Source organism: Salmo salar, chromosome 11, assembly GCF_965601325.2.
Source record: "Salmo salar chromosome 11, fSalSal1, whole genome shotgun sequence".
In the NCBI taxonomy this organism is placed as follows: Eukaryota; Metazoa; Chordata; class Actinopteri; order Salmoniformes; family Salmonidae; genus Salmo; species Salmo salar.
The window spans coordinates 37,439,936-37,452,544 of record NC_138301.1 but is presented as its reverse complement, the minus strand read 5'-3'; the positions used below and the strand labels follow the sequence as shown (position 1 = coordinate 37,452,544).

Genomic DNA, 12,609 nt, shown 5'->3' with positions numbered 1-12,609 from the left:
TCTCTCTCTCTCTTTCTCTCTCTCTCTCTCTCTCTCTCTCACATTCTCTCTCTCTCTCTCTCTCTCTCTCTCTCTCTCTCTCTCTCTCACCCTCCTCTCTCTCACATTCTCTCTCTCTCACCCTCCTGTCTCTCACATTCTCTCTCTCATGTTCTCTCTCTCTCCCTCCTCTCTCTCTCACATTCTCTCTCTCTTTCCCTCCCCTTTGTCTTTCTTTGTCTCTTACAGCGCTACATCCACCTTTTGGATTGCCAACCCCAATAACAACCTCATCAACTGTGCAGCAGCAGGCTCAGAGGTAAGGATCTCCCTCCCAATCTCCCTCGCTTGCTTCCTCTGTCTGTCTGTCTCTCTCTCCCTCCCTCCCTCCCTCGCTTGCTCTCCCTCCCAATCTCCCTCACTTGCTTCCTCTGTCTGTCTGTCTGTCTGTCTGTCTGTCTGTCTGTCTGTCTGTCTGTCTGTCTGTCTGTCTGTCTGTCTGTCTGTCTGTCTGTCTGTCTGTCTGTCTGTCTGTCTGTCTGTCTGTCTGTCTGTCTGTCTGTCTGTCTGTCTGTCTGTCTGTCTGTCTGTCTGTCTGTCTGTCTGTCTGTCTGTCTGTCTGTCTGTCTGTCTGTCTGTCCGTCCCTCCCTCCCTCCCTCCCTCCCTCCCTCCCTCCCTCCCTCCCTCCCTCCCTCCCTCCCTCCCTCCCTCCCTCCCTCCCTCGCTTGCTCTCTCTCCCAATCTCCCTTACTTGCTTCCTCTGTCTGTCTGTCTCTCTCTCCCTCCCTCCCTCGCTTGCTCTCTCTCCCAATCTCCCTCGCTTGCTTCCTTTGTCTGTCTCTCTCTCTCCCTCCCTCCCTCCCTCCCTCGCTTGCTCTCTCTGTCTCCCTCCCTCCCTCCCTCGCTTGCTCTCTCTCCCAATCTCCCTCGCTTGCTCTCTCTCTCTCTCTCTCTATCTCTCTATCTCTCCCCTGTCCTCTCTTTCTCTCCTCCCTCTATCCCTCCCTCCCTCTCTCTCTCACTCTCTCCCTTGTCCTCTCTCTCTCTCTCCTCAGTCCTCTCTCACTCTCTCCTCACTCTCTCCCTCTCTCTATCCTTGCTCTCTCTCTCTCTCCTTCCTTCCTTCCTTCCTTCCTTCCTTCCTTCCTTCCTTCCTTCCTTCCTTCCTTCCTTCCTTCCTTCCTTCCTTCCTTCCTTCCTTCCTTCCTTCCTTCCTTCCTTCCTTCCTTCCTTCCTTCCTTCCTTCCTTCCTTCCTTCCTTCTTCCTTCCTTCCTTCACTCTCTCACTCTCTCACTCTCTCACTCTCTCACTCTCTCACTCTCTCACTCTCTCACTCTCTCACTCTGTCTCTCATTCTCTATCTCCCATTCACTCTTTCTATCTGTCCTTGTCTTCAGGTGTACAGTATGTATGTAGGCCTCATTACCCCAATGTCCAGTCTGATGAATTACTGTGTGTGTGTGTGTGTGTGTGTGTGTGTGTGTGTGTGTGTGTGTGTGTGTTAATGCTTGCATGTGTTTGTTAACATATTGTGTGTGTGTCCTTCAAGGAGACAGGTTTCTGGTTCCTCTTCCACCATGTGCCTACGGGAGCCTCTGAGGGCATGTACTCTCCTGGCCGCACCGAACACACACCTATGGGCCAGTTCACCAACAATAGGGCCCACTCCAACTACAGGGTAAGAGTTGATGTGTGTGTGTGAGTCTTGTTAGATAATACCAGCAAACATACAATAGAATAAGGGAAGTCATATTAACCAACCAGATATAAGCTAACTGCTCTTCCGTGTGTGTGTGTGTGTGTGTGTGTGTGTGTGTGTGTGTGTGTGTGTGTGTGTGTGTGTGTGTGTGTGTGTGTGTGTGTGTGTGTGTGTTAACCCAGTGTGTGACGGTTCATTCATGGTTTGGAGCTGCAGAGCAGCGATCATTACATTTTAACGAGCATCTTCAGTTGATAATAAATCTCTATGTGGTCTGGTTATGGGCCTTGTGGTCTGTGCAAGCAGCTCCTCTCTCCCTGTCATGTTCACACCTCTCTCTCTCTCTCTCTCTCTCTTTCTCTCCATCCTTTCTTTCTTTCTCTCCACCCTTTCTCGCTCTTGCTCTCTCTCGCTCCACCCTTTCTCTCGCTTTCGCTCTCGCTTCACCCTTTCTCTCTTTCTTTCCATCCTTTCTTTCTCTCTCTTTCTCTCCACCCTTCTCTCTCTCTCTCTCTCCACCCTTTCTCTCGCTTTCGCTCTCCGCTTCACCCTTTCTCTCTTTCTTTCCATCCTTTCTTTCTCTCTCTTTCTCTCCATCCTTTCTTTCTTTCTCTCCACCCTTTCTCGCTCTTGCTCTCTCTCGCTCCCACCCTTTCTCTCGCTTTCGCTCTCGCTTCACCCTTTCTCTCTTTCTTTCCACCCTTTCTCTCTCTCTCTTTCTCTCCACCCTTTCTCTCTTTCCCTCCACCCTTTCTCTCTTTCTCTCTCTTTCGCTCCACCCTTCCCGCTCTCTCTCTCTCTCTCTCTCTCTCTCTTTCTCTCGCTCTCTCTTCACGCTTTCTCTCGCTCCACCCTTTCTCTCTTTCTCTCCATCCTTTCTTTCTCTTTCTTTCTCTCCATCTTTTCTCTTTCTTTCTCTCCACCCTTTCTCGCCACCCTTTAATTCTCTCTCTCTCTCTCTCTCTCCATTCTTTCTCTCTCTCCACCCTTTCTCTCGCTCTCTTTTGCTCTCTCTCTCGCTCTCTCTCTCTCCCTTCTCTGTCTACCCCGCTCTGTTCTTTTCATCTCTTTCCTTCCTCAGTCTTTTCCTCATGTTCTCTATCTGGCAGCATCTCTCTCTCTCTGTTCCTAGCAGGGTGTGTTAATAGAAATATAACTCATGTCAAGCTGTTACCACAGCCTCCTTGTGACAGAACTAGATATACCAGCTTGTACACAAAGACACAGATGTACACACACCATCTTGTGCACACATAAAGAAGCCGACATACACATACAAGCGTGTATGCGCACACACACACAGACATATGCACGCAACATGAAGACGCACACGCCTCAGCAAACACACACATATAAAACATGAGAAACACTTTGTTGCTGCATAAATCTGATAGATTTATTGGCGGGACTAACAAACAATAGGCTTACGTTTCTGATGAAGTTGATTCATGCCAAAAATATTGTTTGTCCCTCAATAAATCAAATGTTGCTTTATTATCCTGGATAGTCACCAGTTTAATTATCCTGGGGTAAGGAATGATTTGGGAATTTTCAAGTCCCTCGGTCAAGCACCGATCCCCTTTTATTCATATAAAGCAAAAGCTGTGTGTCAGTGTGTGTCTATTAGGCCCTTGGTTCAGGAGGAACTGGAGAGAGGGAGAGGGAAGGAGAGAAGGAGAGAAGGAGAGGGAAGGAGAGGGAAGGAGAGAGGGAGAGGGAAGGAGAGAGGAGAGAGAGAGAGAGAGAGAGAGAGAGAGAGAGAGAGAGGGAGAGGGAGAGGGAGAGAGAGAGAGAGAGAGAGAGAGAGAGAGAGAGAGAGAGAGAGAGAGAGAGAGAGAGAGAGAGAGAGAGAGAGAGAGAGAGAGAGAGAGAGAGAGAGAGAGAGAGAGAGAGAGAGAGAGAGAGAGAGAGAGAGAGAGAGAGAGAGAGAGAGAGAGAGAGAGAGAGAGAGAGAGAGAGAGAGAGAGAGAGAGAGAGAGAGAGACCTTGGAGGCTGTTGTGTTGTTGCTAGAGGCCACTCAGATGATCGGTCCCAATGGCACCCTATTCCCCACATACAGTAGTGCACTACTTTTGACCAGGGCCAAGGCTGTACTACAGTCGTGGCCAAACGTTTTGAGAATGACACAAATATGAATTTTCACAAAGTCTGCTGCCTCAGTTTGTATGACGGCAATTTGCATATACTCCAGAATGTTATGAAGAGTTGATCAGATGATTTGCAATTAATTGCAAAGTCCCTCTTTGCCATGCAAATGAACTGAATCCCCCAAAAACATTTCCACTGCATTTCAGCCCTGCCACAAAAGGACCAGCTGACATCATGTCAGTAATTCTCTCGTTAACACAGGTGGACGAGGACAAGGCTGAAAATCACTCTGTCATGCTGATTGAGTTCGAATAACAGACTGGAAGCTTCAAAAGGAGGGTGGTGCTTGGAATTATTGTTCTTCCTCTGTCAACCATTGGTACCTGCAAGGAAACACATGCCACCTTCATTGCTTTGCACAAAAAGGGCTTCACAGGCAAGGATATTGCTGCCAGTAAGATTGCACCTAAATCAACCATTTATCGGATCATCAAGAACTTCAAGGAGAGCGGTTCAATTGTTATGAAGAAGGCTTCAGGACGCCCAACAAAGTCCAGCAAGCGCCAGGACCGTCTCCTAAAGTTGATTCAGCTGCAGGATCGGGGCACCACCAGTACAGAGCTTGCTCAGGAATGGCAGCAGGCAGGTGTGAGTGCATCTGCACTCACAGTGAGGCGAAGACTTTTGGACGATGGCCTGGTGTCAAGAAGGGCAGCAAAGAAGCCATTACTCTCCAGGAAAAACATCAGGGACAGACTGATATTCTGCAAAAGGTACAGGGATTGGACTGCTGAGGACTGGGGTAAAGTCATTTTCTCTGATGAATCCCCTTTCTGATTGTTTGGGGAATCCGGAAAAAAGCTTGTCCGGAGAAGACAAGGTGAACACTACCATCAGTCCTGTGTCATGCCAACAGTAAAGCATCCTGAGACTATTCGTGTGTGGGGTTGCTTCTCATTCAAGGGAGTGGGCTCACTCACAATTTTGCCTAAGAACACAGTCATGAATAAAGAATGGTACCAACACATCCTCCGAGAGCAACTTCTCCCAACCATCCAGGAACAGTTTGGTGACGAACAATGCCTTTTCCAGCATGATGGAGCACCTTGCCATGAGGCAAAAGTGATAACTAAGTGGCTCGGGGAACAAAACATCGATATTTTGGGTCCGTAGCCAGTAAACTACCTAGACCTTAATCCCATGGAGAACTTGTGGTCAATCCTCAAGAGGCGGGTGGACAAACAAAAACCCACAAATTCTGACAAACTCCAAGCATTGATTATGCAAGAATGGGCTGCCATCAGTCAGGATGTGGCCCAGAAGTTAATTGACAGCATGGCAGGGCGGATTGCAGAGGTCTTGAAAAAGAAGGGTCAACACTGCAAATATTGACTCTTTGCATCAACTTCATGTAATTGTCAATAAAAGCCTTTGACGCTTATGAAATGCTTGTAATTATACTTCAGTATTCCATAGTAACATCTGACAAAAATTGCTAAAGACACTGAAGCAGCAAACTTTGTGGAAATGAATATTTGTGTCATTCTCAAAACTTTTGGCCACGACTGTATGTAAGGAATAGGGTACATTGTGCGAATCACCCTCAGTGTTCTCACAGCCGAGTATACATAACTCAACAGCATCAAGACAAGGAGACACCTTCAAAGCTATCTGTTGTTCATATCTGTTGGCTGATAGCTGGCTCCTTGACTGGAAGTGTTAATGTAACGTGTGTGTATGTACTTGTGCAGGCTGGGATGATCCTAGACAACGGTGTAAAGACAACACAGGCCAATGACAAGGACAAGAGACCCTTCCTTTCTCTTGTGGGAGCAAGGTCAGTGTCACACACACACACACACACACACACACACACACACACACACGACTATGGGTGAGGGGTGATTAGTTGACCATTTTTTTATTTAACCTTTATTTAACGAGGCAAATCAGTTAAGAACAAATTCTTACTTACAATGACGGCCTACCCCGGCCAATGGGCCAATTGTGCACCGCCCTATGGGACTCCCAATCCGGTTGTGATACAGCCTGGAATCAAACCAGGGTCTGTAGTGATGCCTCTAGCACCAAGATGCAGTGCCTTAGACCACTGCGCCACTCGGGAGCTAGTTAGCAGACCTCTTTCAGATACACATGTCAAAGACTTTCAAATACTTGAGCTGTGCTTGATTTAGTTTGCCCATAACAATGGAACCAATTGAATCGTCCTAAAAGTCCAAGTGCACCTCAACCAAAGTATTTGACCCCAGTCTGCAAACCCACTCACCCAGGCTTCATACAGCACATTGGTTAACATTTGAACAGTGAATAATACATAGCAGAGATGTCTGCATGAATGACTGTGATATTTCGAATACTTTACACAAACCCTTGATTCAAAACAAGTTCATGACTGATTTATTTGTTGATACATTGTATGTTCTGTTTACCCCATATTACTAATCAACTTATATTACTTTGTTCCGCTTAATTTCTTTGTTATAGTTTAGTTATTTGATTTAGTTCCGTATGAATTAGAGTGGCGACTGCCTTGGATTCTAAGCTGTTTAAAGGAACAATGGGCAGGGCAAACCAGTGAAGCTGATTTTTCTTTCTCTCTCTCTCTCTTCTCTCTCTCTCTCTCTCTCTCTCTCTCTCTCTCTCTCTTTCTTTCTCACTCTCTTTCTCGCTCTCTCTCGCTCTCTTTCTCGCTCTCTCTCTCGATCTCTTGCTCTTGCTCTCGCTCTCTTTCTCTCTCTCTTTCTCTCTCTCTTTCTCTCTCTCTCTCTCTTCTCTCTCTCTTCTCTCTCTCTCTCTAGATATGGACCCCACCAGGATGCGGATCCCTTTAAGCCCCGTGTCCCAGCTCTCATACACCATTTTGTGGCCTACAAGAACCAGGACCACGGAGCCTGGCTGAGGGGAGGAGATGTCTGGCTGGACGACTGCCAGTGAGTAGACGTAGGGAAGGAGTGAGCGGTAGAGGTGGGAGGGAGGGAGGGAGGGATCGAGCAATAGGTGGATTGTAACAAATACATATTTATCTGTAACCTACCTTAACAAATCACAAGTTAGGACGTCTATACACAATCACGCCTCTGAAAAATGGTTACATTTTGACAGCTTGTATTTCTCTAACCTCCCTCTCAGTCCTATGGTGCTGCCACCCCAATTATCATGCTTACGTCTAGGCTTCTACTGCTAGGTCTAACACTCAACACAGCAGTAACTGTCAGAAACATCCCCTAGCATTTACACTGAATCCTCTTTTGTTTTTCTCATCTTCAGTCTGTTGTTGCTTTGCATCCTTGACAACATTTCCAATGTCAACCTTTATCCTTGGACTTTTAGACAAACAGTGTGTGAATAGTCACACATACACACACACACACACACACACACACACACACACACACACACACACACACACACACACACACACTGTTGACATGTGGAAACAGATAATGTCTGTGTAATATTCTCATTCTAATGTTCCGTCTACTATGTGATTGGCTCTAACAACTGTTTCTCTCTCTGCCTCAGATTTGCTGATAATGGAATTGGCCTAACACTGGCTAGGTAAGACATTAATGTTAATAACATCTTGTGGTGTGTGTGTGTGTGTGCCTTCGTGCGGCGTGCATGTGTGGTTCATGTTTGTATTTACGGGTGACTGCAGAAGACCCCGTTGCAGTAATTGGAAAACACCTTATATGGTTGTCTACTTATGATGCAGTGGGAAGGAAAGACTTTGAAAGAGTGTGAAAGTAATTTGGGAGTGTGAAAGTGGCATCTCTAGGTATATGGGCCTGGGCATGGTTTGTAGATGGTTTCAGAAACCAGGTCACACTCTCAGAGAGAGACACACTGGCACAGACTCACACACTTTTACACGCTCTCTTGGCCACACATTCGTTTTAGCTCTCTTGGCCACACAAACTCTCTGACAGTCACTGAGGGTACTTCCACACACACACACACACACACACACTCACTCACACTCACACTCACACTTATTTTACTATCCTTGTGGAGACCAAACAATTGATTCCCATTCAAAATCCTATTTCGCTAACCCTTAACCCTAATTTTAACCCTAAACCTAACCCCTAACCTTAACCCTAAACTTAACCCAAATTTTAACCCTAACCCCTAAGCCTAAAATAGCCCTTTTCCTTGTGGGGAATTTTCCTTGTTTTACTTTAGTAAAACCAAAAATACACACAAAAGTGTTAACTTTGGCATCTATTTTAGATTTGGTTTTATGTTTAGTGTTAAAATACCTTTTAGTCACATTTTAGTTATTTCATCCTTCGTTAGTTTTAGTTATTATCAGTCGACTAAAACTCTGGACAGTTTTAGTCACAGCCATTTTAGTCACATAATAGTAAAAATAATCTATTAAATAATGAATATTTAAGCTACTTCTAACTTCCATCATGTACACATTCAGATAGCCTTGTCCAACTAGACCTACCATCCCCTCGTATACCTTAGCTGGCAACATTTATATTGTGGCAGATTGTAACCAATGCCAGCCATAATTAATCATATAGGCTATAAAGCCTTGGCTAGATGTTAAATAATTTACGGCTCTGATTTTCTCCACATCATAAGCGTCAAGGAGGGTAAATAAAAGCTTTTTCTTTAAAAAGGGGAGAATTTTACCTCTCCAAAAATGACAGAAGTATTACTGTACTCTAACATTCAAGAATTAGCATTTGTTTTCCCCATAGGAAAACAGCAACCACAAGAATGGTGCGAGAGCGGCAACACAGATTCACGAGTAACAACATAGAGCTTCTGATGTGATCAGAGTAAAAATAGCATACAGGAAAGTAAGAGAGAGTAAACATGATCGTTTCTAGTTGAGTTTAGTTACAAGTCCAGTGTCCTGGCTTCGCATCAGCTCAAAAGATTGACGAGCGACTGATGTGACCACCTGAGAGCTGTGTGGGAGAGCCAGGCAGATCAGCTCAATCACTCCACACAACTGAAAGATGTCAATTCTACCAATGAGAGGATTGCAAAAAAATATTCTGCATGCATGCTTCTGATTGGAAAAACAGATGAAAAGGAGCTTGATGTCAAATGAAATGTCCATTAGTCTCACGTGGAATTCTCGTCTCGTTACATTTGAGTATTTTTCAATGAAATGAACAGACACACACACACACAAACTCTTTCTCTCTCTCACTTTCTCTCTGTCTTTCCCTATCTGTGTAGTGGTGGTACATTCCCTGATGACGATGGTTCTCGTCAGGAGGTGAAGAACAGTCTGTTTGTTGGGGAGAGTGAGAACAGGGGCATGCCCATTCCTGACAACCGTATCTGGGGTCCCGGGGGACCCGACCTCAATGGGAGGACCCTGCCTCGTGGAGTGTGAGTGTGTCTCTCTCCCTTTTCTCTCCTCTTCTGTCTGTTAATTTCTTGTTCTCTTATCTCCCTTCCCCTCCTCCCCTCTCCTTGTCCTCGTCCTTCTCCTTCTCCTTCTCATTCTCATTCTCCTCCTTCTCCTTCTCCTTCTCCTCCTCCTCATTCTCCTTCTCATTCACCTTCTCATTCACCTTCTTCTCATTCTCCTTCTCCTTCACCTTCTCCTTCTCATTCACCTTCTCCTTCTCATTCACCTTCTCATTCACCTTCTCCTTCACCTTCTCCTTCTCATTCACCTTCTCCTTCTCATTCACCTTCTCCTTCTCATTCTCCTTCTCCTTCTCCTTCTCATTCTCCTTCTCCTTCTCCTCCTCCTCCTCATTCTCCTTCTCATTCACCTTCTCATTCACCTTCTCATTCACCTCCTCCTCATTCTCATTCTCCTTCTCCTCCTTCTTCTCCTTCTCCTTCTCATTCTCATTCTCCTTCTTCTCCTTCTCATTCCCCTTCTCCTCCTCCTCCTCCTTCTCCTTCTCCTCCTCCTCCTCTCCTTGTATCGCCTCTCCTCATTCACATTTTACCCTGAAATGAACCCCTTCAACTTTTCCCTTTTCAGCGTTTTGCGTGCTTGGCCAGACAGAAAGTATGATTAAAAGTATGATGTCTCAACTTGTGCATATCTGACATTCTTTTATTGTCTGGGTGAAAGAAACCCGTCATCCATCATCTGTCTCAATTGTACATGATATGCTATATGGAGAAAAAATGATCATTTGCAACCACATTTGAACTTTTGCATAGTGTTACAAAATGGTCCCAAGATGCAGTCGTTATCCAATATCCGATAGCACAGAGCCTTGTCTGTGTTCTGAAAGAGATGACGATGTTCCCTTCCGGCACACTTGGGAACATCGCAAAGCACCCATGATCTTGTCTGCATCCCAAATAGCACCCTATTCCCTACCTGGTGCCATACTTTTGACCAGGGTCTGTCTGTCCGTCAAGTTCTCTCTCTCTCTCTCGCTCTCTCATTCTCTCAAACTCGTCTCCCTCCCTCTGGTCTTTCTGACTCTCTGTATGTCTGTCCTGCAGTGACTTCCCTATCCGCGGCATGCAGATCTACGACGGGCCCATCAACGTGCAGAACTGCACCTTCCGAAAATACATTGCCCTGGATGGTCGACACACCAGCGCCTTCGGCTTCAGACTCAACAACTCCTGGCAGAGCTGCCCTAACAACAACGTCACCGACATCACCTTCGACGACGTGCCTGTGAGTGAGTGAGGGAGTGAGGGAGTGAGGGAGTGAGGGAGTGAGTGAGGGAGTGAGTGTATCACGCTGGTTAGCATTTACCTGTACACATGATGGGAGTTGGGGTGTATTGTGTGTGTGTGTGTGTGTGTGTGTGTGTGTGTGTGTGTGTGGCCCTAAAGCGTAGCTGCATATTTTGGGCATGAGCTGTCATGATGGATTATGGGTAATGTAGTGCCATAAGCAGGGTCTTACAGGGGAGACATGCTGCTCTTTCTCACCTCCATGACACTCATCTCTCCTCTCTCCCCCTCTCCTCTCCTTCCCCTCTCCCCCTCTCTTCTCTCCATCCCCTCACCCCTTCTCCCCCTTCCTCCCCATTTTCCCCCTGCTCTTCTTATCAGATAACGTCCCGGGTGTTTTTCGGCGAGCCCGGCCCATGGTTTAACAAGATGCAGATGGACGGTGACAAGACCACGATATTCCACGACGTGGACGGCTCGGTCAGTGAGTACCCTGGAGCCTTCCTGGTCAAAGAGGACAACTGGCTACTGAGACACCCTGACTGTATTGACGTGCCTGACTGGAGGGCTGCCATCTGTAGTGGGCATTATGCACAGGTTGGTATGCATACGCCATACAGGCTGAAGAAAGCATGCAGCAGGTGCACAAGCATGCATGTACACACACACACACACCGTATCTTATACAAACACATACACACATGGCTACACAGTATGTACTCACACATTCTTTAAAATAAAGTGGTGGTTAAGTTTCCTCTCAAAGCTAACACACTAGGTTTTTTTGTGCAGTGTGACCTCGTTTCCCCCTCATTTCACACACTTTCTAACGACTTCCAGATGAGTGAACATGTTCCTTGTCACACACACCTGTGTGTTTGTGTGTGTGCATGTGTCTGTATGCGTTTGTGCATTAACGTGTGTGTGTGTGTGTGTGTGTGTGCGTGTGTGTGCTTGTGTCTGTATGCGTTTGTGCATTAACGTGTGTGTGTGTGCTTGTGTGTATGTGTGTGTGTGTGTGTGTGTGTGTATGTATGTATGTGTGTGTGTGTGTATGTATGTATGTGTGTGTGTGTGTATGTATATGTATATGTGTGTGTGTGTGTGCGTGTGTGCGTGGTCCCTCAGATCTACATACAGACACGTAACCCTGCCAGTCTGAACATGCAGATGGTAAAGGATGAGTACCCTGACAGACCCCTGACACTAGAGGGCGCTCTGGGTAAGAGGAAGCACTACCAGCAGTTCCAGCCCGTGGTCACCCTGGGTAAGGGCTACACTGTACACTGGGACCAGGCTGCTCCTGCAGAGATCACTGTGTGGCTCATCAACTTCAACAGGTTGGTAGTGAAGATATATATATATATATATATACACACACACACACACACACACACACACACACACACACACACACACACACACACACACACACACACACAGAGAGAGAGAGAGACTACACAGGTTGGTAGTGGATGCAGAGAGACACACACAGACACACACATACACCCTTCACCACACACACTATTCACTTCCTTCTTCCAGCATTGTTTCAGCATCTGATCCAAAAAACTGTCAACATCATGGCACCACATCCTGTGAGTCAACAATAACCCCAGTAACCCAAAGCCATCCCCTGACCATGTGGTCATATTAATAAAACCCATATCATCAAGTCACACCCTTGCCTTCCACAAACCCTATAACCCAAGGGACAGTGTGATACAGTAGTTTATGGTGGCTGTTTGTCTTAGCATATGACATCACCCCTGCCCAGCAAATATACTTAATAGCATTGGCAGTCATTTGAATAGCAGAGGCATGGTAGTCATTTCAAGCGTGTTAGCTATTCCCTGGCCTGAGATTACCCCGAAAGGACTCGGAGGGAGGAACATCTACTGTATTGGGGGATATGGGCATTCCCATTGGTTACATGCTACTCTGGCGCCATCTATTGTTTGTGGAATGGAACTTCAGGTTCAACCATAAACACTGCATGACATTTCACATTTTAAATAAAATCACATTTTATTTGTCACATGGCCCAAATACAACAGGTGGAGACCTTACAGTGAAATGCTTACAAGCCCTTAACCAACAATGTAGTTTTAAGAAAAACAAGTGTTAAGAAAGTATTTACTAAAATAAACTGAAATAAAAAATAAGAAAATAGAAAAATAACAAATAAT

The 12,609-nt window shown here is 46.0% G+C and overlaps 1 protein-coding gene across 3 annotated transcripts in view; it reads left to right on the top strand.

The window, feature by feature from the left end:
* The window catches only part of LOC106562656 (cell migration inducing hyaluronidase 1), a 138,579-nt gene that overhangs the window by 118,780 nt on the left and 7,190 nt on the right, over positions 1-12,609 (top strand). For all 3 annotated transcript variants that reach the window (XM_045689452.2, XM_045689455.2, XM_045689453.2), the window contains 9 exons: positions 229-298; positions 1,531-1,659; positions 5,521-5,606; positions 6,589-6,720; positions 7,313-7,348; positions 8,996-9,151; positions 10,238-10,418; positions 10,802-11,017; positions 11,549-11,760. In XM_045689452.2, coding sequence (XP_045545408.2) covers positions 229-298; positions 1,531-1,659; positions 5,521-5,606; positions 6,589-6,720; positions 7,313-7,348; positions 8,996-9,151; positions 10,238-10,418; positions 10,802-11,017; positions 11,549-11,760 — 1,218 coding nt within the window. The remainder of the gene's footprint in view (positions 1-228; positions 299-1,530; positions 1,660-5,520; positions 5,607-6,588; positions 6,721-7,312; positions 7,349-8,995; positions 9,152-10,237; positions 10,419-10,801; positions 11,018-11,548; positions 11,761-12,609) is intronic.